General features: G+C 38.0%; 1 protein-coding gene across 2 annotated transcripts; it reads left to right on the top strand.

Annotated features, from left to right (window-relative positions):
- Positions 1-10: 10 nt before the first annotated feature.
- On the top strand, positions 11-27,400 carry LOC138314432 (uncharacterized). 2 transcript variants are annotated; one of them, XM_069254758.1, is made up of 10 exons: positions 11-122; positions 14,120-14,334; positions 15,415-15,636; positions 17,367-17,490; positions 18,056-18,179; positions 18,805-18,948; positions 19,961-20,154; positions 20,855-20,975; positions 22,195-22,299; positions 25,670-27,400. In XM_069254758.1, exons 2-10 carry the CDS (start codon positions 14,132-14,134, stop codon positions 26,209-26,211), a joined length of 1,779 nt encoding a protein of 592 aa, XP_069110859.1. In that variant the 5' UTR covers positions 11-122; positions 14,120-14,131; the 3' UTR covers positions 26,212-27,400. The 2 variants fall into 2 exon arrangements, with proteins under 2 accessions (XP_069110859.1, XP_069110858.1); XM_069254757.1 differs by lacking the exon at positions 11-122 and adding an exon at positions 2,832-2,966.
- Positions 27,401-27,747: the final 347 nt, after the last annotated feature.

Raw genomic sequence — 27,747 nt, forward strand, 5'->3', positions numbered from 1 at the left:
GACTTGGAACCGTACTGTAGGCCTAAGTGTAATTGATTTTGAGTGCTAACGTCATATCACCTTCTGACTGACTTTTCCGCTACTGCAAGGTCCCTCTATAAAGGTGTGGGAAACCAAATCAGGTACGACCGACCATCGATTATGTCTTGTCAAAAATTATTCCGATCAAACACGGCTTTGACACATACCTGGGTGTTAGTAGGGGATGTTATTCTAGCTGTAGACGTCGAGTTTTTAACTTTATAACCATTATTTAATCAGATAGATGCATTTGAATCCGATGTTGACAATTTCTCGACTAAATCGAGCGACATTTTGTAAACTACCGCTGCGTAGGAGTTTTTGATATTTTGACAAACGGAAAATATTGAAAATGCAGTTTAAGTAATAAATATATTCAAATCTTGTGTTGCAATATTTTTTTCCAACATGTTCAGTGTGTTGATTATATACATTTGTCTTCTAAATGTTCACTGTAAAATATGTGGTAAGTTTTGCTTGTAACATTAATATTATCTTACAAAACGATCACATGTAGCTCACATTTCAGTATCTAAGAAATTACAAGAAATAGATTATCTTTCTCATCAATTAAATAGAAAACGTCCAAAAGATGGTATGTGAAACATTTGCTAAACTATTAGAAATCAAATGTATATGTGTCAAAAATTTAGTGAATTTGAGCAAATGTATTGTTCTTAGTTGTGAAAAACGTTAAAATAAGTTTTAATTATGTGAATTATGATAACATGCACTGAAATTTTGAAGAGAACGGCTCATGTATAATGAAATGATAAGTTACAAATTAGTGCCGTGTTTCGTATTTTTCTATCATTATAATGTATTAGATAATATATAAATTCTTCAAAAATAACATAAACAAAATCAACGCTTAATATACAGTTGAAATAAACATATGTTCCCCGTTTAAACATTTTTTGTAACGGGGCCGTTTTGACTGGGGCCGTTATTGCAGTGGGGCCGTTCTGACTGGGGCCGTTTTTACAGTGGGGCCGTTTTAACTGGGATTCCTTGTGAGGCCCCATGGGGGACACTTATATATGAGTCGTATGAAAGGAGTAGGTCTAAAAATTCGGGTATTTTGGCGATGTCATTTTTAAAATGAAATCAAATAGCAAAATCACTAAAATGAATACACAATATTTAAGTTTCTTTAAGCATTCTGAGAAATGAAATGGGTAGTAAGAAATTAATTTAAGATTAAACAAATATATATAGGCCTATATCAGAGATTTATATATTATACTATTTAAATCTCTGCCTATATAAAATAAATAAATGATTTGTATCAGATTTCTTTTCATAATTAATGATATATTTCTTAAGTAAATGACTCTTATCTTGTCTGATTCCAATATGTCTTGACATATTGTCCATGATTTTTTATTGATTTTTTTTTTTTGCATTTTTAACAATGCACATAGTACATGTATATTTATAAATTGTAGATCGCATGGGTAATACAATTTTGACTTTGACATTATCATTTAGAATGGAAATTTGTGGAAATATTCTTATAAATTCTAGCATCAGAAACTATTCGTGATTTTCTCTGTTCTCATATTTTTTATTATTCTTGTACTTATAATCAATATCAATAAAATTTCATACACGTGCATTTCTTCTGTCGATACACAAGCCACATTTTATATAAATTATATTCTGCATTTCCAAATAACTTTACCATGTTAATGTGTGTTGATGAAGAAAACATCAAGAATATCTTCCATTTCCAATCAATCAGAATTTAATTTGACATCAAAGAAAATCACCTACAATTCAAATCAAGTTTAAACTTTATAATTAGCTTGGTTTATTATGTTTAATGTTGTTAGGCTTACATGTACATGTAAACAAACTACAGAAAAATCCTGCAGTTGAGTTTTGAAAAAAAATGGAAACACATGTATGCACTTTCCAAATAAATATAAATTCAATAAGTTTGACATAAAAGATAATAATTAATCATTCTAAAAATAAAAACAATAAAAAATAAAACTTTCCAAAAAATACAGATGCTGATGATGAATTGAACAGTTTTTCAAACAAACTATGTTTTTTTTTTTTTTTTTTTGTTACATCTTTTTAACTTAAAGAATAAAATAAAAAAAAGTTCTTTTCCTCTTTTTCATGTTTTTATATATATTTATAATCAAATTGCCTGTCTGTCCATAGTATGTGTTCAAGGACTTATAAATCCTTGATGTGTTGTATGAACATTTGTAGGCCTGCAAGACATAGAAGGGAATGGATAACCTATCTTATCCTGAGAGGCTTAAGAAGTTAAAACTCCCAACCCTGAGTTACAGACGTGTACGAGGTGACATGATAGAAACCTACAAGGCAGTTACAGGGAAATACGACAAAGGAGCAACCCAGTTCATAAGGATGTGGTCCGACACATCAGAGAGGTCTAGCACTAGGACAAACTCGCTGAAAATATTCCCCCAGCATACTAAAACATTGATCAGGAAGAACTCATTCTCCGTTAGGATTGCTTCAATATGGAACAACCTACCAGACCATGTCGTTACATCTAAGACATTGGACACCTTCAAAAACAGATTGGACAATCACTGGAACGAACAGGAAATCAAATACAATAACTATAAAGAGAATATCAGCTAGGAAGTGACTATAATCATAATATGTAACTAAAAATATTACGAGTCCAGCAAAGAGGATCTATAAGGAGCCTGTGCTGGAAAACATCATTAAGAATCATCATTAAGAATAATAATGGAAATATCATCACCCCTAATGGGCCTCACAAGTAATGTTCTCGGAGACTGGCGCATGCGCGGCGGTAGTTTACAAAATGTCACTCGATTTTAGCCGAGAAATTGTCAACATTGGATTCAAATGCATCTATCTGATTAAATAATGGTTAAAAAGTTAAAAACTGGACGTCTACAGCTAGAATAACATCCCCTACTAACAGCCAGGTATGTGTCAAAGCCGTGTTTGATCGGAATAATTTTTGACTAGTGTTATGATTATGGGTTATATACTGGTCAGGAGTGGAGTGGTATGGGTATATATATATTAATCCGGTTAAGGATGTACACCTCTGAGAAGTCAAAATTTTCTTGTATTAAACTTTTTTTCTCATATAGATTTTTGGAAAAAGGAGTTCATACCATAAAAGAAAATGGAAGAAAAAACATATGTCCGTGTGCTTGTTTTTGAGCTTTTGTCACTCAAAGACACCTAGTTGACAAAATATTGGATTTTATGGGAATTTTGCCGTTTTGACCATATAAGATAGAGATTAAAGCCATAATTTCCTAATGAGGTGTTTGATATGTATGAATGTTTGTAGAATTCATTTTCTAGTAGTCTTCTTTAAAAATATACCAGTTTTGATCAATTAGACTAATACTTTTTCTCAGAATAATAACACATGCTACCCCTACCCCTAAATTTTGAGCTACAAAATGCACTATTTTCAGCCATTTTTGCCAAATTTAACACTTTATAGAAAAAGTTCTGGTATTAAACTTTTGTTCTTATTTTGCATATCAATAGGGAAACGGTTGTTCTTTCTAAATCAGGAAGAAAAATTGGGGGTCCGTGTGCTTACTTTTTTGCCCCATTTGAATTTTTTGTTATTTTTCAGTATTTTAGAGTAAAAAATAAAAGTGCACAAATTACCATTAAATGTAAAAATAAAGTCACAAAAGTGTATCGTTTCACATATTAATGCTCAATATTTTAATTACTACGAACCAAGTAACGATTTGCAGCAAAAATTAGCTAAATACAGCTAAAAATGCTGGCGCATGTAAAAACAATTTCAGTAAAAAATGGTAAAACTGTGGCTCTACTTGAAGCGAAAAAAGACACAATTTCAAAATGGCCGCCAAATGGGCCATTTCTTAAAATCACTGTATAAAAAAATCTACTAAAAATAGAAATGTAATTTTTTGACAAAACTTGCGTCTGGTAACTTGCTACAGGTACTGATAAATTATATTTGAAAATCTCATAACTTCTTTGATCTATTTTGAAACGAGACTTCAACGGGACTGAAACCTCATGGGTATATATATATTAATCCGGATAATTGTTACCGGCAATTGATTATTTTTTATATGTTACTAAATATCCGGAATCTGGATGTTTCCGGATCTGGCTTATGTTTTAGTTGTGAATAAACACGAGGAACGTCAGATGAATTGATGAAGCGTGTTTGGATTGCGTTTGTAACAAATTAATGACATTTAATCAGCAGTTGCACATCCCCAGCGCTGCTACATGGTGGAGAATTCCAAATCTGATCTCCAAGGTGTTTGTTTTGTGCATGACATGATTGTTTCTTCAACATATGATGAACTTTTCCCCCGGCCTCAGCGATGATCTATAAATAGAACACTGTTTACTGTTGAGAATTAGACTGTGTAGAACTGTTTGTTAATAATCATGTACTAACCATCAACCTCAGATACTAATATTTGAACCACTTATATATAGATATCATGGCGACATCCAAATCTTTACTGGAAGACGTCCTTCCAAGGCAAAGTTTGTTATATACTCCATATAACAAAACCCCAGAACCACCCCTGCTAACTCCAGAGTTAGAACTCCGGCCTACGGATACTAGCTTCCTTCGACGACCAGATTTTTTTTCGAACAGCAAATATGCATCGAATAGGCCAACTGTTGTTTCAAACCCTCATCCTCCGAGTAGCCGAGTGACACTCGAAAAGTTTTCAGGCTACACCGAAGAAGATGGGGATAAGTTCCTAAAGGAATTTACCAGTTATATCAAGTTTAACAGCATCGGAGAGGATGATAGGATCATCGCAGCGTTCCATCTCCACTTAGCAGGCCCTGCGTTGATATGGTACAACCAGCTAACTGACCTTACCAAGTTATCGTGGAACGCCGTGCAGGGTGCCTTCAAGGAAAGATTTTTTATAACTTCTCCCTTGGACCCTAGCCTCATTATGGAGTCAGCAGTGTTTGACACGTTGAAATTGGGACCGGGACAGCACATTGAGGACTTTCATAGTGCCATTCTGGAGAAAGGTCAGAAACTTGGTAAGCCAGAGAGAGACCTTATTAATAAATTTATTGAAGGTCTACCTCCCAGGATAGCATTCTTTGTTCGTGTTGGAAGGTGTACAAACTACAATGAGGCATTGAATCTTGCTAAAACAGCTGTATGTCACTACCAACATGATGTCAACATAGCTCAAACAGCTTCAATGAAACAGCCGTCGTCTGAAATTGCTAATTTGTCTTCAGACATTCATAAACTGACCACAGCTGTTCAGCAATTGGTGAGTGACATTACCAAATCACACCCACCTCCGGTGCCACAGTCTCACCCTCTGGTTGCCATTCCTAATTCAACACACCAGCCTCCTAATCCAGCTATGGATGGTGTTAACAGAGAATGTTTTGGCTGTCATGCTTTTGGACATATCAAACGTGCATGTTGCTGGTCAGGAAGGTATCCTTCGAACCCTGCACTCCGTTGCCAACTATGCTCACAGAATGGACATGAAGCCAATGACTGTGTCTGGTTGAATCAGGGAAACCGGATGCCCCCGAGGTCTGTCGCGCGCGTCCCCTCGGGAGGTCAGCAGTAGTAAATCGCGCATCACGAAGTCCCTCCCCAATTCCATGGAGAGAGAAACTCTATTTTGACAATCTCGCTACTGATTTTGAGAGTGACAGTGAGAGTAGTACATCAGTCCCTGAATCGGATTTTCCTGATTGGAAATGTGACGCCCAAACTCGTAAATTTATGTACTATCCCGTAGATTTCAAGTCTATTAAGGTAGCAGCTCTTTTGGACTCTGGATCAAGTATTAGTGTTATGTCTAGAGAATTATTTGACAGTTTACCTGTTTCATGCAAGAGTCCTATGCTCGAGAGTAGTAAATCTATTTTAGTCGCTGATAATCAATATGTACGTGTTTATGGCACTGCAAAGGTCAAAGGTCATACAATCAATGGCAGACATCAATTTCTGGTTCATTTGTTAGATCAAACTTCACATCCTTTCATTATTGGTACAGATTACATGTTATCCAAAGGTATTGTGCTAGATTTTAGTACTGGGTCCCATTCCATGAAGGGAATGACAGGTAAAGTCAAGGTCAAATGCCATTCTTCACTGTGTGTGCCACCTAATGCCGAAATGATAGTAACAGGGAATGTACCAAAACATGTATATGCTGGTATGCAAGGCATTGCCACGGTTCATAAGAAGTTATTATGTAAAGGTCTTCTTATTGCAAAAGCTGTCATCACTGTTCCTCAAACCCACGTCATTCCTATTCAGATTTGTAACCCTACAAATTCTCCTATCACCATATTAAGAGGTACAGCGTTGGCAGATTTTGTAATGTTTGATGACACATACACTGTCTTACCATTGCATAGCACATCCAATGTTACTGTTTGTAATAGTATGCATGATATTGATGATTGTAAAAATGTGTCAGACACTCAGTCACATCAAAGTTCTGGTAGTACTGAAAAAGAGTCGCGTACAGAGTTTCTGAAGAATTTTGATATTAGTGATCATTTATCAGATAGTGAAAAGGATTCTTTACATACATGTTTATATGACAATGCAGATGTATTTGTAACCCCCTGTAATCCAGGGTTAGGATATACAACATTGGTAGAGCACTCTATAACGCTTAAACCTGATTTTGTTGGTAAACATCAGCGCCCGTACAGGCTACCCCCAGACAAAAAAGATGTATTACGTACACAGTTAGATGAGCTTTTGAAACAAGGAGTCATTGCTCCAGTCAAAGAGGGGGAAAATGTGCCTATTACGAGCCCTGTTGTTTTAGTTGCTAAGCGTAAGAAACCTGGTGTTGAATATCAGTCAGGCTCCAGAGAAAGTCACCTGAATAGTTATAGGTTCTGTTGTGATTTTAGGTACCTCAATAGTCAAACACAGGAATTTAAATATAATATACCTGACCTCCAAGAGCTTACAGAATCTTTCAGCCAAAGCCTACCGAATTACATTACCGCCATTGACATGAGCTCTGGCTTTTTCCAGCTTGGTATATCTGATAAGTCAACCAATTATACCGCCTTCAACACATGCTTTGGTACCTTTAAGTTTCTTCGCCTGCCCATGGGACTGAAAACATCACCGAATAGTTTTCAACTATTAATGGATAAAGTGTTGCAAGGTTTAGTGTTCAAATCGGTTCTTTGCTATCTTGACGATGTCCTCATCGTGTCATCTAGTTTTGAGCAACATCTTGTTGATATCCAAGAGGTTTTAAACCGATTTCGGGCAGCTGGTCTGAAGCTTGGCTCCACTAAATGCAAGTTCGCGGCAGAAAAGTGTATATTCCTAGGACATGAGATTTCGCGGGACGGCATTAGACCACCACCAGATCGGGTCGACTGTATTCGTAACTATCCACATCCAGGAAACGCGAGAGAGCTCAAACGAGCACTTGGACTACTGAATTGGTTTCGCAAATTTATACCGAATTTCAGTGCTATTGCCGACCCTCTATACGAGCTCCTCAAGAACAATGTAAAATTTCAGTGGACGCGCGACCATTGCGAAGCCTTTGAGAAACTCAAGAGCGCTTTAGTGAACTCCCAGGCGTTAGCTTTTCCACAATTCAATCGACCTTTTCGAATTGCTGTTGACACGTCAAGCAAAGGTTTGGGCTACATGTTGTATCAGGATGGTGAGAATGGACTTCCACGTGTTATTCGCTTCGGATCAAAAGGCTTGAACAAATGGCAACGTTCGTACGGTCCAACAAAATTAGAGCTGTTAGGTTTGGTCACTGCTGTCACCGACTGTGCTTCCTATATTCGTGGTACTCAGGTTGTCATCGAGTGCGATCACCAAGCCCTCAAGCCATTATTCCAGAATCGATTAAAAGGTGCAATCTATGATCGTTGGCTAGCGATTCTTCAGCAATTCAACGTACAGATACAGTACAAACCTGCCAGTCAGATGGTTGTAGCGGATGCTCTTTCCCGGTGTCACCCAGCTCCAGGTCTTCCAGTTCTGGATGCTAGTCCTGATGAACATGATCCATATTTCCCTTCTATGGATGAGGAAGTTCCAGTGATCGAATTTCCTACTGGTGAGAAATTGCGAGACATTTTGGCGCCACTTGAAACTGAAGTAAACAATATGTGCTTGCTACGGCCGCAACTGTGTGAGGATCCAGCAACTGAATATGATGCTGATACGGAGGATGACGATCCACGAAAACCTTTGGTTCGCAAACACGTTCGAGCAAGGTATATCAGGAAAACGCTTCCTCGCCACTATTCGAAGTGTGCTGTTCCTGAAAGTGACAATGCGAAATGCGCGGTTCCCGAAAGTGACAGTACGAAAAGCGCAGCTCATGAAATTGACAATACGAAATGCATGGTCCATGAAAGTGACGGTACGACGCACATGCTCCCTTATCACGACAGTGTCAAGGAAGTGCTCCCAAACAGTGACAATGCCCATCAATCAATGCACGAAGGAGTCTATACGCATTCCACGGATCAACAGGAAGACCGGGATAGAGCTTTGCATTTTCAATGTACCACAGCATCCATGTCTGAGGATCCATGTGACAACCATTTTGATGACACTACTGCGTTAGACACCAATGGTCCTAATTACAAGTACGCCATTGATACCGAACTTGATAGCACAGACAGTGCAAAGGTTTCCGTAACTACCTCGGACCCGGGTATAACAGTGAGTCATAGCGACTTGGTACGTGATGAGATTTCCGAACCAGAGGCTTATACCGAATCTGGGAGAATCCTGGGCTTATCGACAGAGGATATGGCTAAACTGCAGGAAGCCGACGATGACTTCCATTCTATATATGTATACCTGGAGAACGGTACGTTACCTGATATGCAGAAAGTCGCACGCAGTGTATTGCTTCAGAGCTCCGACTTCATGCTTATCAATAAAGTGCTTTTTCATTCCCGCATCGCGAAATCCAAGCGAACCCAAAACATGCACAAGTATCAATTGGCTTTGCCAAACACGTTAGTGCTGGATGTTCTCAAACTATACCATGATAGCCCTTTAGGTGGACATGGAGGAATTCATGATTGTCTAGACAAAATTAGGGAACATTATTACTTCCCGCGTATGGCGGAGATCATATCCGATTACGTTCGGTCGTGTGTGCCTTGTCAACTACGGAAACTAACTCAGCACCACACTCGGTCTGGTATCACGGCCTACCCAACACCTTCGGCCCCTTTTCGCGTATGGCAAGTAGACAGCTTTGGGCCACTTCCTATGACGCCATCTGGAAAAACATATATCTTAACCGCGGTGGACATGTTCAGTAAATTCCTTTATACGGAAGCAATTGCCAGTGATGATGCTTTCACAGTCTCAACTGCATTGTTTCACATGCTGACTACTTACGGTGGATGCGACACTCTCATATCCGACAGGGGTACAGAATTCACATCCCGTGTTACCAAGGAGTTATGCCGCATGTTTGATATAAAACAGGAATTCACGCCTAGCTTTGTTCACCATTGTCTGGGAGCCTGTGAACGCACCCATGCTACCCTGGCTACTAAACTCACACCATACATGACCAAGAACCGGACAAACTGGGAAGACTTTCTCACTTCGGTAACTGCTGCAATGAATATGTCTGTAAACAGTACCACCGGCTATTCTTCGTATGAAGTCATCTTTGGTCAGAGACCTAGTTTCCCTTTGTCGACTCATATACCATCACCAGACTTGCATACCCTACCAGAGAATATGCATTCATACTTGTCAACTCTCCAGCGAAATCTCACGACTATTAGAACTGATATGATGGACAATATCCAGAAAGCCCAAACACAGATGTTGGACAAAGCTAACGCGGGCGCTAGACCCTTGAACCTTTCCTTGGGCGATTATGTGTTCTTGCACAAACAACCTACTGGCGCAGGTCAGAAACTTCAGAACTTGTATGCAGGTGTATACGTTGTGTGCGTCATTGACTCGCCACATATAGTCCATCTGAAGGATCCATCCACAGGTAAAGTGTTGCCACAACCTATACATGTCGATAGACTCAAATTAGCATATGTTCGTCAACCAACGCCAGATTCGTTCTTCCGGGTTACAACTTCAAATCATGCTATCATCACCGAGGATGTTGGTACGCAGGTCGAAATTCCGTCTGCTGTTCAGGATACTTCAACAGATATTGGCAATTCTGCATCAGCACCAGTCAGTTTGGACACTTCTGCAACGGGTTCAAGAGACATCTCTCCAGATGGTGCACGTCCTACTAGAGTTCGTCGAAAGCCTCTTCGTTACCGAGGCAGTGATCATGTCGATCCATTTGACACTTCAGAACTTACAGTTTCTTCGGATATCGATGGTCTGCACAAGATAAAGCGTGTTTTAGCACAACGCAAAACTCATGGACGCACAGAGTTTCTTGTTCAACTCGTGGGTGAACCGTCTCAGAACGCGATCTGGGTCCACCAGTCTGCGCTCAATACCAAAGCTCAGAAAGCGGTTCAAAGGAGACCTCCTCCTTCATTACCATAACCTTTTTTCATATTTGTTAGTCTATAAAGTAGATTATGCTGTTAACATTGTACCCATCTACTACCTTAAGCATGGCCTGCTCATATAGTGTGTGACATGACTGTTCGGCATTGTTGGACAATATTTTTCTTTTTACTGTTCAAGAAGAACATTTACAGTATAATGTTAGTCCTTTTGGATGGTTTTCGACTTGTTCATATGTTGAAGTTTTTTTTCCAATTATTGTCATACTACATGTAGTGAAGCCTCCTAGAGTGACTTCCTATTATTGCCATTTTTTTAACTGCAATGTGATGGATGTTATTTGTACCTTTTAATGCATAATGCCTACTGGTATACATGACAAATCTACAATCAATGCCAGAAAATCGTGGTTTATGATGATATTGCTATAGCACTTTCATCTTATGATGGCTCTTGTGTTCAAGGTGATCTTATACCTACCGAAGCAACGCAATATCTAATCATCTTAATATGTTTAAATTAGAGGTTCACGTCTCGCTGGTGATACGGACAAAGTACCGTAGGATTTTAACGAATATATGTATTCAATGGCAATGTTTCTTTTGTGTACATTTTCACTATACAATGTATATCAATACATCCTTTTATAACAATTTATGTGGATTTTCTCGCAGTGTACCACTTACTTCTACCCAACCCCTCTCCACCTGACCAGTTCTAAAATGGTTCCATTTTTTTTGGCGGCCCGGATGTTATGATTATGGGTTATATACTGGTCAGGAGTGGAGTGGTATGGGTATATATATATTAATCCGGATAATTGTTACCGGCAATTGATTATTTTTTATATGTTACTAAATATCCGGAATCTGGATGTTTCCGGATCTGGCTTATGTTTTAGTTGTGAATAAACACGAGGAACGTCAGATGAATTGATGAAGCGTGTTTGGATTGAGTTTGTAACGAAATAATAACATTTTATCAGCAGTTGCACATCCCCAGCGCTGCTACACTAGACATAATCGATGGTCGGTCGTACCTGATTTGGTTTCCCACACATTTATTGAGGGACCTTGCAGTAGCGGAAAAGTCAGTCCACAGGGCCTCGTTACTATTGGTGATATATATAAGATATGTCACGTCTATTTACATACATTTGACCTATCTTATATATATCATCAATAGTAACAAGGCCCTGTGCTCCAATGTTGGGGCACATACTACCTTATCCTCTAAGTGGTTCCAGTCAATGACTGTATGCACAAAGAAGGAATTCCTGTATTGCTCACAGTTGTGTGTCAGTACCGTGAGGGGTTTTGAATTTCTGGTGACATTTTTCTCAACAATATTTGTGGTGATGTGATTTCTCATCTGGGGGTATTGATTGTAGCATCTCCTCCACCACTTTATATAGGAAGGTCAGTCCCTGTTGTTCACGTCTGATCTGAAGTGATGGTAGTTTCAGATCCTCTAGCATTCTTGTAACGCATCCATCCTCCCTGGTCTTGTAGTCGTTGGAAATGAATATGGCTGCTAGTCTTTGTATTCTTTCAAGTTTGTCAATGTCTTTTTTGATATAAGGGTCCAGAATTATTGCACCATACTCAAGAATGGAGCACACCAGTGAAATATATGCTATTTTTTTGCACGTAGTTGGGCAGTGGTACAGGTTCTGTTTTAGAAAGCCTAATGTGGAGCTAGCTTTTTTTGCTATTTTTGTTATATGAGTGTCCCATTTCAAATCGTCCGAAACTGTAAGACCAAGATATGGATTGTTTTTTACTTGCTCCAGCTAGGATGTCCGTTTAAGGTGTAGAATTTGTGAATTTTTCCTTTTATGTTCATGATGTAGCACTTTTTTTATTTAAATCTCATTCCCCGATTGTTTGCCCATGTTCCAAATTGTGTAGGTCATCCTGTTATAATTGATGGTCTTGGTATTTGTTGATTTCTCGGTATAGGAGACAGTCATCTGCAAAGAGTTGTACTTTTGAACTAACACAATATAGGTAGATCATTGATGTGACAGCTAGAGAGACAATAGCGGTCTGATTACTGTTCCCTGAGGGACTCCTGAATCTATAGAGGCTTCTCAAGAGAATTCTCCTTCAAGGGCTTCTCTCATCTGACACTGTGTCAGGAAGGTTGAGAGCCACTTGTGTAGATTTCCTTTGCTGCCGTGTTGGTTCAGCTTGTGTAGGAGTTTTTGGTGTGGTACAGTGTCAAATGCTTTTGAAAAGTCAAGGATGGCTAGATCGACTTGTTTGTTTTTATCGTATGATTCCATGAGGTCGTCCATAGTGATTCTCAGGAAAATCCAGAACAAAATCCATGGTTGAGCGATGTTAAGATGTTGTGATGCTCTAGATGGTTAAGCATGTGTTTACATATAATGTGCTCTAGCAGCTTGCATTACACATTACTTATCTTGATGTACCAGTACATTAGTAAAAGAAATATAACAGTTATTGGGACCCTACCAGTAGTCGTGGGGAAAATTAATTTGTTTGCATCTCATGAAACACATTATTTCCATGTAACCTGTTGCGTCACGATTACTGGTTAGGTCCCAGTAGAGCCATCCTCGATACTCCAGGGGTTCCGATCACCTACAATCTCTACACCCTTATCTTAGATTATCTTATAGTAAAACTGAAGGCAGATCAAAGGAAGCAATTTGAACCAATTACAGGCCAGAAAAAATTCCTTTGAACACTACAGAGAGAGCGACGCCCAACTTCAAAACCACACAGTCAACCCCAGCATACCGTTATACGGCTCAACCTGTTCTGTTCTGTTCTGTTGCCTCCAGTTTTACTATGAGATAGTCCAGGGGTGTAGAGATTGTATGTGATCAGAACCCCTGCAGTAGATTAGAGAGGGACGCCCATTCAAAGTCACACAGTCAACCAACCTTTAAATGATTCTTTTGATGTAAGCCTACATCAAAGTCTAAATTACCTGTTCTGTTGCCTCCTGTTTTACTATGGGATATTTCAGGGTTGTTTATATCGACATTGATAGTAAGATCCTGGAGTATTGAGGATGTTGGCTGTTATATACAAATGTAGGCCTAACAATTTTTCAGGGTGATCAGGTGGTGTAGTGGTTAAGCCACTCGTCTTTCACCTAGTCGGCCGGAGTTCGATCCCCTGGAACGGATGTGAAAAGATTAGGGGTTGACCGTCATCTGCCCTATCAAGTGGGTTTTCTCCGGCAGGGATTTCCCTCACGTTTTAAGTGTAATTACTGTATATGCTTTTGAAAAAGTAGACAGTTATTGATTCTACTTGATCTAACTGACCTGTTATTTTCATTTTAAATTCCCAAGGACTCCCATCATTTTATTTTAGGAGTGACCCTAGGTATTTTTGTGTGTCAGAGACGCAGAAAACCTGCATCCAGGAAATCCCTGTCTGGGCACTCCGGTTTCCTCCCACACTAAGATCCCTTGCGCCCTTACATCCGGGCCATTGAAAGTGATTTGCATAGGTTGATGTATTTTTTTCTTATTGTTTGTTAATTAAGTTACAATATAGTACACATACCGTTAGACCAATAAATTATATACAATGTTTTTTTTTCTCTCATTAGTGGTTAATCTGAATGGCAGTACCTACCCCTGCAGCTGAGGTCAACAACAAAAAACAAATTGAAAAGGCCCTCTTTGATAGTATGGATGACAACTCTAATGCCTCTTCCTGTTCCAAAGATGATCAAGATGATGCAGTTAAATCTGATCAGCCTATTGACTGGAGTAATGGGCCTGGCTGTGAAAATTTTACGAACACTGGGTTTGATCATCAAGTGTATGTAGTACATGTAGTATTGAAATTGGAATATATTGCTGTCAATCATTCGGATCTATTAGAGTTACTTCCCTTTGTTTCATTCTGTCAGGACTTTTGTAGGGAAGTAATTCTGAGAGGTTATTTTCAGAGAACAGCAGATAAGTCAAAAGGAAGTTCTGTGATATCTTCTATTGATACAGGGGTAGAAATAAGCGCAAGCCCGTCGGCTTTGGCTATTAAATTTAATGAAGGGCCAATTGGTTATTTGATGAGCTGGTCCGTTGGGCTTGTTGATAATTCAACCAAAAGAGTGTCCTCAAAAATTCAATTAAAATTGAATCCTAACTATTGGCAAATTTAAAAAAAAAAAAAAAAAAAAAAAAAGTCAAATGCTGAATTTTTCGGTTAAAAATACTGTAGAATGCACAAGAGGGTTTCTACAGTTTTCAGAATTTTCTGGGCGGGCCGCCTTACGCTTCTCTTCAGGTCCCAAATATCAGGGCCACTTAAATCACTGAAGGGCCAGTATAATTTCTTTTTGGCAAGCCCTGTGGTCCAGCTAAAGTCAATCCTTACTTCTACCCCTGTTGGTATGTTATACAAAAACAAGCTACATTTTGTATTTAGATATCACAGTCTAGAACTTAAACAATAACATGAACAAACAAGCAAAGACTTTTTAGATTGAAACAAGGATTTATAAGTCTCATCTATGTGCTTGTAATGAAATAAAAATCGCACCAAAGATGATCAAAAGATCCCTAGAACTAATTACAAGTTGAGCCACCTGAGCCTAACTCGATTTGCCCTCTTCTACTTCCAGAAGATAACTTCCGTTCACTCGATTGTAGCTCTTCTACTTCTGGAAGCTCTTCCGTATATAGGCTGGAAGATCTTCTGGGAAGACTTCTCTTCTTAGAAGAGCGCAAATCGAGTTGAGCTTAGAAGATCTTCTGAGAAGACTTCTCTTCTTAGAAGAGCGCAAATTGAGTTGAGCTCTGGTAGTCAAAAACTGATTTGTATTAATTCAGCCCTAAAATTATATAATATAATAAATCAGCTTATTTATAATCATTAGATTTTGGTATTGTTTTGTAGTAACCAGTCTTCCAGTGCTCTCTTTGCTGACCAAGAACCATTCAGGGATATTCAGAAAAAAACCTGCCCATACACCAACCCTCTTCTTGGTTTAAACCCAGAAGCTGGTTTTCCTGGAACCGATACCACATCGTCAATAGAGCTACGTGATACTACTCTGACAAGCAACAACGGAGCAAGAGGACCGCCAACGCTTGATACAAACAACTACAAACCACCTATGTATGTATATAAATAGGGTTGGCTGTGCTCACTCTATAGGGTTGGGCTGTGCTCACTCTATGGATAGCATTTTGGGCATTTTGCTAATAGAAGACATTAATTGCTAAAATAAAAATAATCATTTTAGCATTTTTTGCTAAGCCATTTTTTGGCTGAAGAAAGAGAATAAATTTGTAGTTTCATTTTTTTTTTTTCATTCTAAATACCTGAGCTATCAAATCCATATGATTCAAGATGGAATTTAAGTTCCTAAACATTTGTCATTCCAAGTGTTACACTGAAAAAATAATGGCCTGGTTATGGCCTTGAGGAATAGGGAGGAATATGTGGAAGATTATGAAAATATCATGTTCTTTTATTATTTTCTTAGTTTACTTTTAGCAATTTAAAGCATTGCAAATTTTGCCCTATGCGCTATTGTAGAAGTGACTTTGTTGGGCACTAGGTGTGTTCTGCTAAAAACATTTCTTTTTTGCTAAAGATAAAAGAAAGGTTTTAGCAACTTTTGCTAAGGCGTTTTTTTTATCTAGAGTTACCAGAAAGGTTGGATATATTATATACTCCGATACCAAAATGGTACAGTTACTTGTTTTTAAAAAATACCAGTATACATACACATTTTTAAAAAGTACTGATACTCTTATCGTATTTGAAAAAAAATAAACACATGATTTTATAGGAATTCTTACATATGAAAAGTGACTTCAAAACAATGAAAGAGACAGGCAGTGTATGTAAAGTACATGATCTTCAAACGTCTTGCTGTTCTGTTTTGGAATGAAAAAATACATTGTTTGCACAACAATGTGTAAATTTTCATACTTAATTACAATGTTAGAGCAAATAAAATCTATATATAGTATGTTAGGAAACCAGTGCATTTCTTCAAAAAGAATCAGTATCGATATCGTTAAAATACCGGTATATTATTTCATTGATATGGTATCCAACCCTTGTAAACTTGGTATTTACTTTGATCATGTGTTTGAATTATACCGATATAGAGATATGTGATTATAAAATCGGATCCCACTCTCTGAATGTACATACTAGTAGTTATTGCTGAATCCGGTACAGCATCTTGATTGATACAAAAATCCTCTGATCTCAGTTTTTTGTAATATATACATACAGGGATCAATCTAGCCCTGATTTCATAAAGTTTATGGGTAGTTTCTCCTCAAGGAATGAATTCCCCTCTGGCCTAAAATATCCCTGCAGATTTGAAAATTCCCCTCTTTGAAGCTAAAAAACGAGCGTTTTTGTAAAACTATTTCCCCTGTGACGTATTTTTTAAGACTTTTGTTTGCAAATATCTTCATATTTATCATGCAATTACTGCATATTTTATTTTAAAAATCAAACTTTTATTAATTGAGCTTTAAATGTCCTGTTTTATTAAAACTAAAAATAAATTGCTTTACAGCTCATTTTAGTCAAAATGAATATAATTTTGGACCAAAATCAGAGGAGTCAAATTCCCCTATATTTTGCCAAACTGGTAATCCCCAAAAACCTAGATCAACCCCCTGATATAGTTTATTTTGTTTTTTACTTTGATATCTACTTACTGGCTTGTAAGTTCCCTGTATGACATCCTGTACACAACTTTAGTTATATTACCGTAACCTGATCTAAATTAATTTTTGACAAATTTAAATTCTGAAATTCTGGTTATTTGTTAATTGTAAATTAAGCAATTTCAACAATGATTACAATTTCTTGTTTAGACGGCCTTCTCCAGAGGATAACCGCCCGGACCCAGTGACGAATGGTGGTCAAGAACAGACCAGAAGGAAGAGAGTTTCTGTGCGTATGGATACAGAGACAAAATTGCCATTTGTTCTTAAAAAGGTACATACCGTATTTGCCATAATTAGTGCCCAGGGAGCTTAAATAAATGTAACGAAGGGGGGGTTTCTTACAAATGAACCAAAATTTAAGTTGTGGACGAAAAAATCAGCCATATTATATAAACTTTCTGTAATCATGGTACATCAATCTGTTACAGAAAACAAGCATATGCCTTTTATCTGTATTATTATGGCTTGATTCACATTTGCAAGTTCATGTGATATGGGATACAATGCTGATGTTAGAGGCATCACATATGTTGTAAAACATTGTCAAATTCATGGGATCGGGGCGTTTATGCAACTTCAACTCCTTCTCAAGAAAAGGGGTGGGGCGCGAAATACGGCAAATACGGTAATAGTATTAAATTTTCTTTGTACTGTAGTTGTGGTTTAATTCCTCCCTGGTGAGGAGAGTAGATTTGTAATTGTTTGTCCGTTACCGGTATAATATACTCTATCAAATACACTGTGACGTACATGTAATATCTAGCAAGCCTTTTGTATTTGGATTGAGATTTCACTGTTGTTATATATAGTATGTACATATATATCATCTTTTCCAGTACCTTGGAAAACCTAATGAGAGGGAAATAGAAGTTCTAGAGAAACTTAAACACAAGAGCATTCCAAAGCTATATAATGTGGATGAACATGAAAAGTATACTGTTCTAAAGATGGAATACTGTGGTGAGCATTTCACTTTGATGCAGTAGCTAAATCAATCATTCTCAGAAAGGTAATGTTTATGACCCAGTATACGTCTTCCTTTCAAGTGATTGCTAATTACCTAATTGTCCTTAATGGCCCACTACCTTTACGAAACAAAAATTAAAAGTTTCTTAAAACACTAATAATATACGACAATGTATATTAATGGCCTAAGAGGATGTTGTAACACTGGCCAAATGTAGAATTCCCTGCCTAAACTATGTTAACAGTGAAGGTACATGTCACTGTTTCTTCATCTGGGACACTGATAATCAACTGACATGTGGTAATTAGTACGACGGTGGGAAACAGAAAACAGCACACATTAAAAAAATTAGCATTCAATTTATTTAAATTAAATTGTTAAGAAGGTGATGGTAAGTGTAGTATTAACGGTAAGAGTTAAACTCTTGTGACTCTACAAAATTATCGATCTCGTTTTACATTCCCATTTGAAAAATTAAAAACCGTTTCGGAAAGGTAGTGGCCCTTTAATGAATGATTAAAAAATCGATATATGATCTTAGACTGTTTAAAAGTAAACATATATTATTATTTTATCAATAACTGCCTAATTTAAAATTTGACTTGTGTTGATTATCAGGTAAGCCACTGTCTTCATATGTGAAAAAGTTCTATGACGAAGGAAGACTTGTTCCTGAAAATTTTATTTGGGAAATCCTTGAACAGTTATTTGATGTTCTGAAATACCTGGAGGCTGCCAAAGTGATGAGTCGCAACATCACAGGTATTTGAGAGAAATAATGCTATCTCTCTGTATATATATATAATTATGTCAAATGGATTATTATAACCCCCCCCCCCCCCCCCCCCCCCCCCCCCCCCATAACAGGTTCTACTGGAGTGCCCTGTCTGTCTGTTGTCCAAAAATGCTGTCCCGACAACTTCACACTAATGATGGGGAGCATGGGCAGATTTGCACTACCGTTTTACATAGGATTGGTAGAATGACCAATGACTTGTTAGTCTTTAATCAAGTTTATAATATAACATACGGATGCCTATTATTTCACACATTGCATGATTTAATAATGGTTATCATCTGATTGGTCAAAAATTTAAATAATATTATTGTCCAATTAAGCTGAAAATTGATATTTTTCGGTTTTAAATGATATAACAAGTACAATGGTTATAGTTTTCAATTCCATGAGTTAGCTTTTGTTGTGATCGGCTTATGACTTGTTTTTACCACAGCTAACGTATAAAAAAACTTATATGCCATGCACAACGTCCGTTGTCCGTCCGTCATCACTTACTTTAAATCATTATTGTTCATAAAGCAATGAATGTAATTTTATATATATATATATATATATAAATTACATTCATTGCTTTATGAACAATAATGACATAATTATATATATATATATATATATTCAGTCTTGTGGAAAAGGGAATAGAGTTTGTATTAATCTTGGCTCTGACCCCCTGGCTTGAAGCAGGAGAGGTAGGGCCCCAATAGGTGAAAGTTATTTAATCCTTTAAATCGCTAGCTATTCATGATCATAAAGTTGTGCATGGACTGTAACCAGATATGGTCAGAAATATGCTTGAAATAAGGAAAACAAAGTTTGAACAGATCTTGGCCCTGACCCCTTTTTTGCAGTGGAGGCAGGGTCCAATAGAAAAAATCACTTAACCTGTACTTAAAACATTGCAGGGCTTAACCAGGTGAGCGATACAGGCCCTCTGAGCCTATTTATGGTTCTTTATAATTTTTTGTTTTACTCTGTTAGAGGAGACAGTATGTATCCAGCAGGATACCAGAAAAGGACTGGTGATGAAGCTCGTTGGGTTTGGTAAGGCACTGACCTATCAGGATCTTTCTGCACCAGACCAAGCCACATGGGACATAGATATGATCGCTGGTGGCAGACTGGCCGTTTTCATGGTATACGGACCATGGGTATCAAAGTTAAAAGACCCAAAGGTTAGTTGTGTATAAACAATGTATAATACACTATGCTGACAGTGTGTCAGAAATTATTCCTTGTTTTAGAAACTATAAAAAAAAAAAAAAAAAAAATTATCATAATAAAAAATCAAATAGTAGCAGTGTTGGACTGGAATTTTGTGTGTCAACAACCAATTCCTGATACAGTGTTCGACCCAATAAATTTCGCTATAAGTGCCCCCCATCACCCCTTCCCAATTTTGAGGTCTCAATTCACTTACCTCGTAATCATACAGACTGAAAAAATGAAAATTGTATAGGCTTCTTCATATGATTTCTTTTTCAAATTGATTTATGGCTTACTATGCAATGATTTATTTCAATAATTAAGATAAGTAAATAATTTTTCAATTTTTAAGCTCCACGTCCACTTATTAAGTCGAATACGGTAACTTTAATACTGTGCATTCCTCAAAATATTGACACCGAGACCAAGTGCCTAAGTTAGCATGTCTTAATTTATGATGTTTTGAAATTTAATGATAATTTAAAGATGCTCCACTGCTGACAGAGCATAAATGATACCAAATATTCATTATTTGAACAATAATTGGTGTTTAATCGTGTATATATTTGTATTAACACAAAAAATAAGGTACCATTTGTCAGAGGTGGAGCATCTTTAATATTTTGTTGCTTTTGTCCCTGTATGGTTATGAAGTTTTATTATTTTCAGAATGAAAACGACTTCCCAGAGATATACAGTTATAACCTTAGAAAATTTATCCTGAAAATGGTTAATAGAAATTCATCGGGAATGAGCCCATGCACAGGCTTAAAAGAAATATACAGAATATGTAAGTTTTCCATGTTTCAGATAAAAATTTAGCACCCTTTAAGGTCACCTCAAGTGACTTTTTCTTATCACCTTTTTTTCGTCATCTTGCGTCGTGTGTTCATAAACAATTGAAATTTTCGACTTCTTCAAAACTGCTGAAGCAATTTCAATGAAATTTCGCAGAAACCTTCTAAGGCATAAGACCGATAAAAATTGTGAATTATATGGCCCCATTTCCAGGGGGCTGTGGGAGGGGCCAAAGCCTAAAATTTCAAAAATCTTCTCCACTCCAAGATGTGGTAGAATCAAATACTTTTCATAGATTAAAAGGCTCAAGGCCCTCTACAAAAATTGTTAATTTCATGGCCCTGGGGCCTCAGATGTTTTAGTTTAAATAGGAAAAACAAATTTATAAGCGTTATTTCCTGAAGTAACAGATGGAATCAAATACTGTAACGTGAAAATTTACGCAAGGGGGAAATTTACTCTTTTTACGCGAATGTCTCTTGATCGTGAAAATTTCCCCTGCGTGTAATATTTGGTACTGGTATGAACTTTGTTGTTGAAAATTTGTTCTGAATAAATTCATGGCAATGAGCAGGTTAAGCGATATAACTGGTATATTTACGTGGGCGTGTAATATTTGGTACTGGTATGAACTTTGTTGTTGAAAATTTGTTCTGAATAAATTCATGGCAATGAGCAGGTTAAGCGATATAACTGGTATATTTACGTGGAGGGAAATTTGTTCTGAATATATTCATGGCGATAAGTGGGTTTGGCGATATAACTGGTATATTCATTTAGAGGGAAATTTGTTATTAATGAATTCATGGCAATAAGCGGGTTCGGCAGTATAATAGGTGACAATAAGGCAGGATTATACTGTATATATGTATATTATTGTTATTTTTGTGATAAGAAAGGAGTTTATCATAATAGCCTTACTGTTAATTTTTAAAAGTGCTGAAATTTAAGCTTTTCAAAATACAACTTCATACACCATTATGCAGCCTAATTTCTCTTTATTGAAGATATTGTGTCTTTTAAATTGCAAACATACAGTAATTTATAATGAACACACATAAAGTGAAGTCATAGTTATAAATAAGTAGTTTTCATTCACTGTCAAGGTTCATAAGATGTCTGTAATGTTAGAATAACAAAGTGAATTTGTTGGTGCCGAGAGGTTCTTTATGACCATGTTTTACTGTAAACATATTTATAATTATTTTCAGGTCAACATGAGACCATTGAACTTTCATCTGAAAGTGAAGAGGAACAGCATGAAACTTCATCCAGCCTGAACCTGGACTATCAAAGGTCATCAGTAGGGGATGGAGGTAATGAACCAGTAACCAGACTCTTAAAGGTAGGGGATGGAGGTAATGTGAACCAGAACTCTTAAAGTTCATCAGTAGGGGATGGAGGTAATGTGAACACGAACTCTTAAAGTTCATCAGTAGGGGATGGAGGTAATGTGAACCAGAACTCTTAAAGTTCATCAGTAGGGGATGGAGGTAATGTGAACCAGAACTCTTAAAGTTTATCAGTAGGGGATGGAGGTAATGTGAACCAGAACTCTTAAAGTTAATCAGTTGGGGATGGAGGTAATGTGAACCAGAACTCTTAAAGTTAATCAGTAGGGAATGGAGGTAATGTGAACCAGAACTCTTAAAGTTCATCAGTAGGGGATGGAGGTAATGTGAACCAGAACTCTTAAAGTTCATCAGTAGGGGATGGAGGTAATGTGAACCAGAACTCTTAAAGTTCATCAGTAGGGGATGGAGGTAATGTGAACCAGAACTCTTAAAGTTAATCAGTTGGGGATGGAGGTAATGTGAACCAGAACTCTTAAAGTTAATCAGTTGGGAATGGAGGTAATGTGAACCAGAACTCTTAAAGTTCATCAGTAGGGGATGGAGGTAATGTGAACCAGAACTCTTAAAGTTCAGCAAATCAGTTGGGAATGGAGGTAATGTGAACCAGAACTCTTAAAGTTCATCAGTAGGGGATGGAGGTAATGTGAACCAGAACTCTTAAAGTTCATCAGTAGGGGATGGAGGTAATGTGAACCAGGGCTATCAAAGTTCATCAGTAGGGGATGGAGGTAATGTGAACCAGAACTCATAAAGTTCATCAGTAGGGGATGGAGGTAATGTGAACCAGGCTATCAAAGTTCATCAGTAGGGGATGGAGGTAGTGTGAACCAGGGCTATCAAAGGTCATCAGTAGGGGATGGAGGTAGTGTGAACCAGGGCTATCAGAGTTCATCAGGTGGGGATGGAGGTAGTGTGAACCAGGGCTATCAGAGTTCATCAGGTGGGGATGGAGGTAGTGTGACAGGGCTATCAAGTTCATCAGGTGGGGATGGAGGTAGTGTGAACCAGGGCTATCAAAGTTCATCAGGTGGGGATGGAGGTAGTGTGTGAACCAGGGCTATCAAAGTTCATCAGGTGGGGATGGAGGTAGTGTGAACTAGGGCTATCAAGTTCATCAGGTGGGGATGGAGGTAGTGTGAACCAGGGCTATCAAAGTTCATCAGGTGGGGATGGAGGTAGTGTGAACCAGGGCTATCAAAGTTCATCAGGTGGGGATGGAGGTAGTGTGAACCAGGGCTATCAAAGTTCATCAGGTTGGGATGGAGGTAGTGTGAACCAGGGCTATCAAAGTTCATCAGGTGGGGATGGAGGTAGTGTGAACCAGGGCTATCAAAGTTCATCAGGTGGGGATGGAGGTAGTGTGAACCAGGGCTATCAAAGTTCATCAGGTGGGGATGGAGGTAGTGTGAACCAGGGCTATCAAAGTTCATCAGGTGGGGATGGAGGTAGTGTGAACCAGGGCTATCAAAGTTCATCAGGTGGGGATGGAGGTAGTGTGAACCAGGGCTATCAGAGTTCATCAGGTGGGGATGGAGGTATGTGAACAGCTATCAAGTTCATCAGTGGGATGGAGGTAGTGTGAACCAGGGCTATCAAAGTTCATCAGGTGGGGATGGAGGTAGTGTGAACCAGGGCTATCAAAGTTCATCAGGTGGGGATGGAGGTAGTGTGAACAGGACTATCAAAGTTCATCAGGTGGGATGGAGGTAGTGTGAATCAGGGCTATCAAAGTTCATCAGGTGGGGATGGAGGTAGTGTGAACAGGGCTATCAAAGTTCATCAGGTGGGGATGGAGGTAGTGTGAACCAGGGCTATCAAAGTTCATCAGGTGGGGATGGAGGTGTGAATCAGGGCTATCGAGTTCATCAGTTGGGGATGGAGGTAGTGTGAACCAGGGCTATCAAAGTTCATCAGGTGGGGATGGAGGTATTGTGAACCAGGCTATCAAAGTTCATCAGGTGGGGATGGAGGTAGTGTGAATCAGGGCTATCAAAGTACATCAGTTGGGGATGGAGGTAGTGTGAACCAGGGCTATCAAAGTTCATCAGGTGGGGATGGAGGTATTGTGAACCACGGCTATCAAAGTTCATCAGGTGGGGATGGAGGTAGTGTGAACCACGGCTATCAAAGTTCATCAGTTGGGATGGAGGTAGTGTGAACCAGGGCTATCAGAGTTCATCAGTTGGGGATAGGGTAGTGTGAACCAGGGCTACCGGAGTTAATCAGGTGGGGATGGAGGTAGTGTGAATCAGGACTATCAGAGTTCATTAGGTGGGGATGGAGGTAGTGTGAACCAGGGCTATCAAAGTTCATCAGGTGGGGATGGAGGTAGTGTGAACCAGGGCTATCAAAGTTCATCAGGTGGGGATGGAGGTAGTGTGAACCACGGCTATCAAAGTTCATCAGTTGGGATGGAGGTAGTGTGAACCAGGGCTATCAGAGTTCATCAGGTGGGGATGGATGCAGTGTGAACCAGGAATATCAAAGTTCATCAGGTGGGGATGGAGGTAGTGTGAACCAGGACTATCAGAGTTCATCAGGTAGGGATGGATGCAGTGTGAACCAGGAATATCAGAGTTAATCAGTTTGGGATGGAGGTAGTGTGAACCAGGGCTATCAGAGTTAATCAGTGAGCACTGACTACAGGAGACATATTACTGGCATGTCAGTTATATAAATACAACTTTCATTAGAACTAGTTTTTAGCTCACCTTGCCCAAAGGCCCGAGTTTATGTCATGGCGCAGCATCTGTTGTTCTTCCATTCTTCATCCATTTCTTATAAATCGCTATTAGGCATAGGAGAGTAGCGCACATTAGACTTCTGTATGGATTGTAACCAAATTTGGCCAGAAATATCCTTGTGTCAGGGGAACAAAATTATAAATTTTGACTCCGACTCCTCAGGGGCAGGATGGGTGGGGTCCAATAGGGGAAATAGAGGTAAATCTTTTAAATCGCTACCAGTCATTGAGTTCTACATGGATTGTAGCCACATTTGGTCAGTAACATCCTCTTTGAAGGGGAGCAGAGTTTGTATTTCAATAGGGGTAGACAGAGGTTAATTTTTTAATCAAATCATTACCACCCAAAGGCTTCTGCATGGATTGTACTGTAACCAAATTTGGCCAAATTTTGAGAAACATTCTCTTAGGAAACAATTATCCTGTATTTTGAACAATATATTACTTGGTATAACAAACAGGTGACTATGGCCTCTTGTGTCTGATATATATATATATATATGCAAATTTCAATACAGTCTTAGACTGAATTGTCCCTGACAGTACACAAAGTAACTAGTTTATATATGCAACTTTTTTAATTTCCAGGTCATCCAGAGGTCATTGAGCTGTTGTCTGACACTGATGAGGGGCTTCCCAAATCTTCCTCTAAGGTTCAACTAGCAGATCAGCCCACTAGTGCAGAGAAATCCTTGTCATCTGCTGTAAAACTACCGCAGAAACAAATATCTTTTCTCACTACAGCAGCTTCAGCTGATCTACCCATCATCACACCACCAAGGCAGTCGTCTAACCCCAATAGTACAATCAGGAATCCTGGGTCTGGAATTGATCCTCTTGAGGGCCGTGGCCCAATAGGAACCTGCAGCAGCCGTCCACCTGATGTCATCACAGTGAATCCTGGAGCAAGTTGGAACGGAAGTAGGCCTAGTCAGACACAAGCATCCACAGTGACTTTAGGCAAAATTAAGTCACATCTTATAAAGAACAAAGTTCACCAAGAAAAGCCGTATATACGGCCTCAAACTGATCATGAGTTCAACAACTTGCCAGATTTTGAGAAGATTGAAGGTACATACAAAATGAAAAAGAAGTCAGTTTCTACTGATTCTGTTGAGTATGGTTCCTGATCCATGTAATGGACTCACTCAAAAGAGAAGGTTTGAATACTGAAGGAGAAATATTTCAAATTTTTTTTGAAAATTTATGAAATCATTATTCATTTGCTACAGAATTGTTAATCTGTAGGCACTTACCCTGCTGCTATTGAAGAAGTTAAAGACAAAGTCATCTCTGAATAAAATTTTAAAATGTCAAGTGTAACCCTGACAAATGCAGGATCAGTAAACTGCTGAACTGTGACAATCTTAACTTAAGCTTGATCCATGACTTGTTACCTCTGTTCAAAGAAACTTGGGGGAAAGTCTGGAAAATGGCATTAGTTTGGACATTGAAAATTTTTAGGAAAAATCTATGAAATTCTGCAAGAAAAAACTTTCAATTTTATTTTTTATCAATTTTGTCTTGGAAGATTTCCATTTGTAAAGAAAATTGATGGCTTAATTGAATAAGAAAATACAGAAGTCATATGATAAAAGACATTATGTGTATAAATGATGGAACGAGTTTGTGTTTCACGATGACAAGGTCAGGGCTACTGTATCTACATTATACATTGTAAAATAATGTATTCAACCCAATAGGTGCCGGGGCATTCAAAAAAATGAAAAATTAAAGGGCACTTTATAGGAATATAGAATTTCACAAAATTATTACACAATCTGTAAGCCATTAATCAATTTAAAAATGAAATCAAATAGGGATCTTACAGTTTCCATTGTTTTTTAACAATCTGTTTTTAAGTCAATCTAAGTGAAGTTGAGGTCTCAAAAATGGGAAGGGCACTTATAAGGAGGGGGCGCTTATTGGGTCAAATACAGCAGGTCTTTTACTCATATAAAGATTTTATATCAGATTTATTATGATCCTTTCATAAATATGTTAATGCACTTTTTTGCGTCTGCTTTGTCATATAATAATTAAAGATCAAAACAGAAATTGTAAATTTTCTCAGTTACAAAATTACATAGGTTTAATTACCACACTTTGAAAGTTTGATATTTTCATTTATCTTTAAGTCAAACTATAAACATTATTTATTGCATCAGTAGCAATCTTATCTTAACCTATATGCGCTGTAAGCGATATATATCTTTTGATAATAGGTCTTAGAAAGACCTATATATACTCGTTTAATGCTACCTGATGTTCAAATACACTGTAGTAAATTTAATTTTGCTCTATCAGTAGTATAGTTTATGTTTTTAGGTCATCTGACCCGAAGGGTCAGGATGACCTATAGTCGTCATGTTTCGTCCGTCGCCGTGCGTTAACTTTTCACATTTTGAACTTCTTCTCAAGTTCTACCAGTGCGATTTGGCTGAAACTTGCATGAAATGATCCTGGCATGGTCCCGAGTGGTCCCAAAGTGTTGTTATTTTTTGGGTCGATCCGAAATCCAAGATGGCCGCAACAGCAGCCATCTTGAAAATACATTTTAAAATTCTTCACATGTTCTACAAGTATGATTTGGCTGAAACTAGCTTGAAATGATCCTGACATGGTACTGACAAAGTGTTGTTATTTTTTTCGGGTCAATCCGAAAT

Source organism: Argopecten irradians, chromosome 2 (assembly GCF_041381155.1).
Source record: "Argopecten irradians isolate NY chromosome 2, Ai_NY, whole genome shotgun sequence".
Lineage (NCBI taxonomy): Eukaryota > Metazoa > Mollusca > Bivalvia > Pectinida > Pectinidae > Argopecten > Argopecten irradians.

Coding starts and splice junctions, on each gene's coding strand:
- LOC138314432 (XM_069254758.1), top strand. CDS start 14,132: ATGGCAGTACCTACCCCTGCAGCTGAGGTCAACAACAAAAAACAAATT. Junction 18,180..18,804: donor TCTAAAGATGGAATACTGTG/GTGAGCATTTCA, acceptor GTTGATTATCAG/GTAAGCCACTGTCTTCATAT. Junction 22,300..25,669: donor GTCATCAGTAGGGGATGGAG/GTAATGAACCAG, acceptor TTTAATTTCCAG/GTCATCCAGAGGTCATTGAG.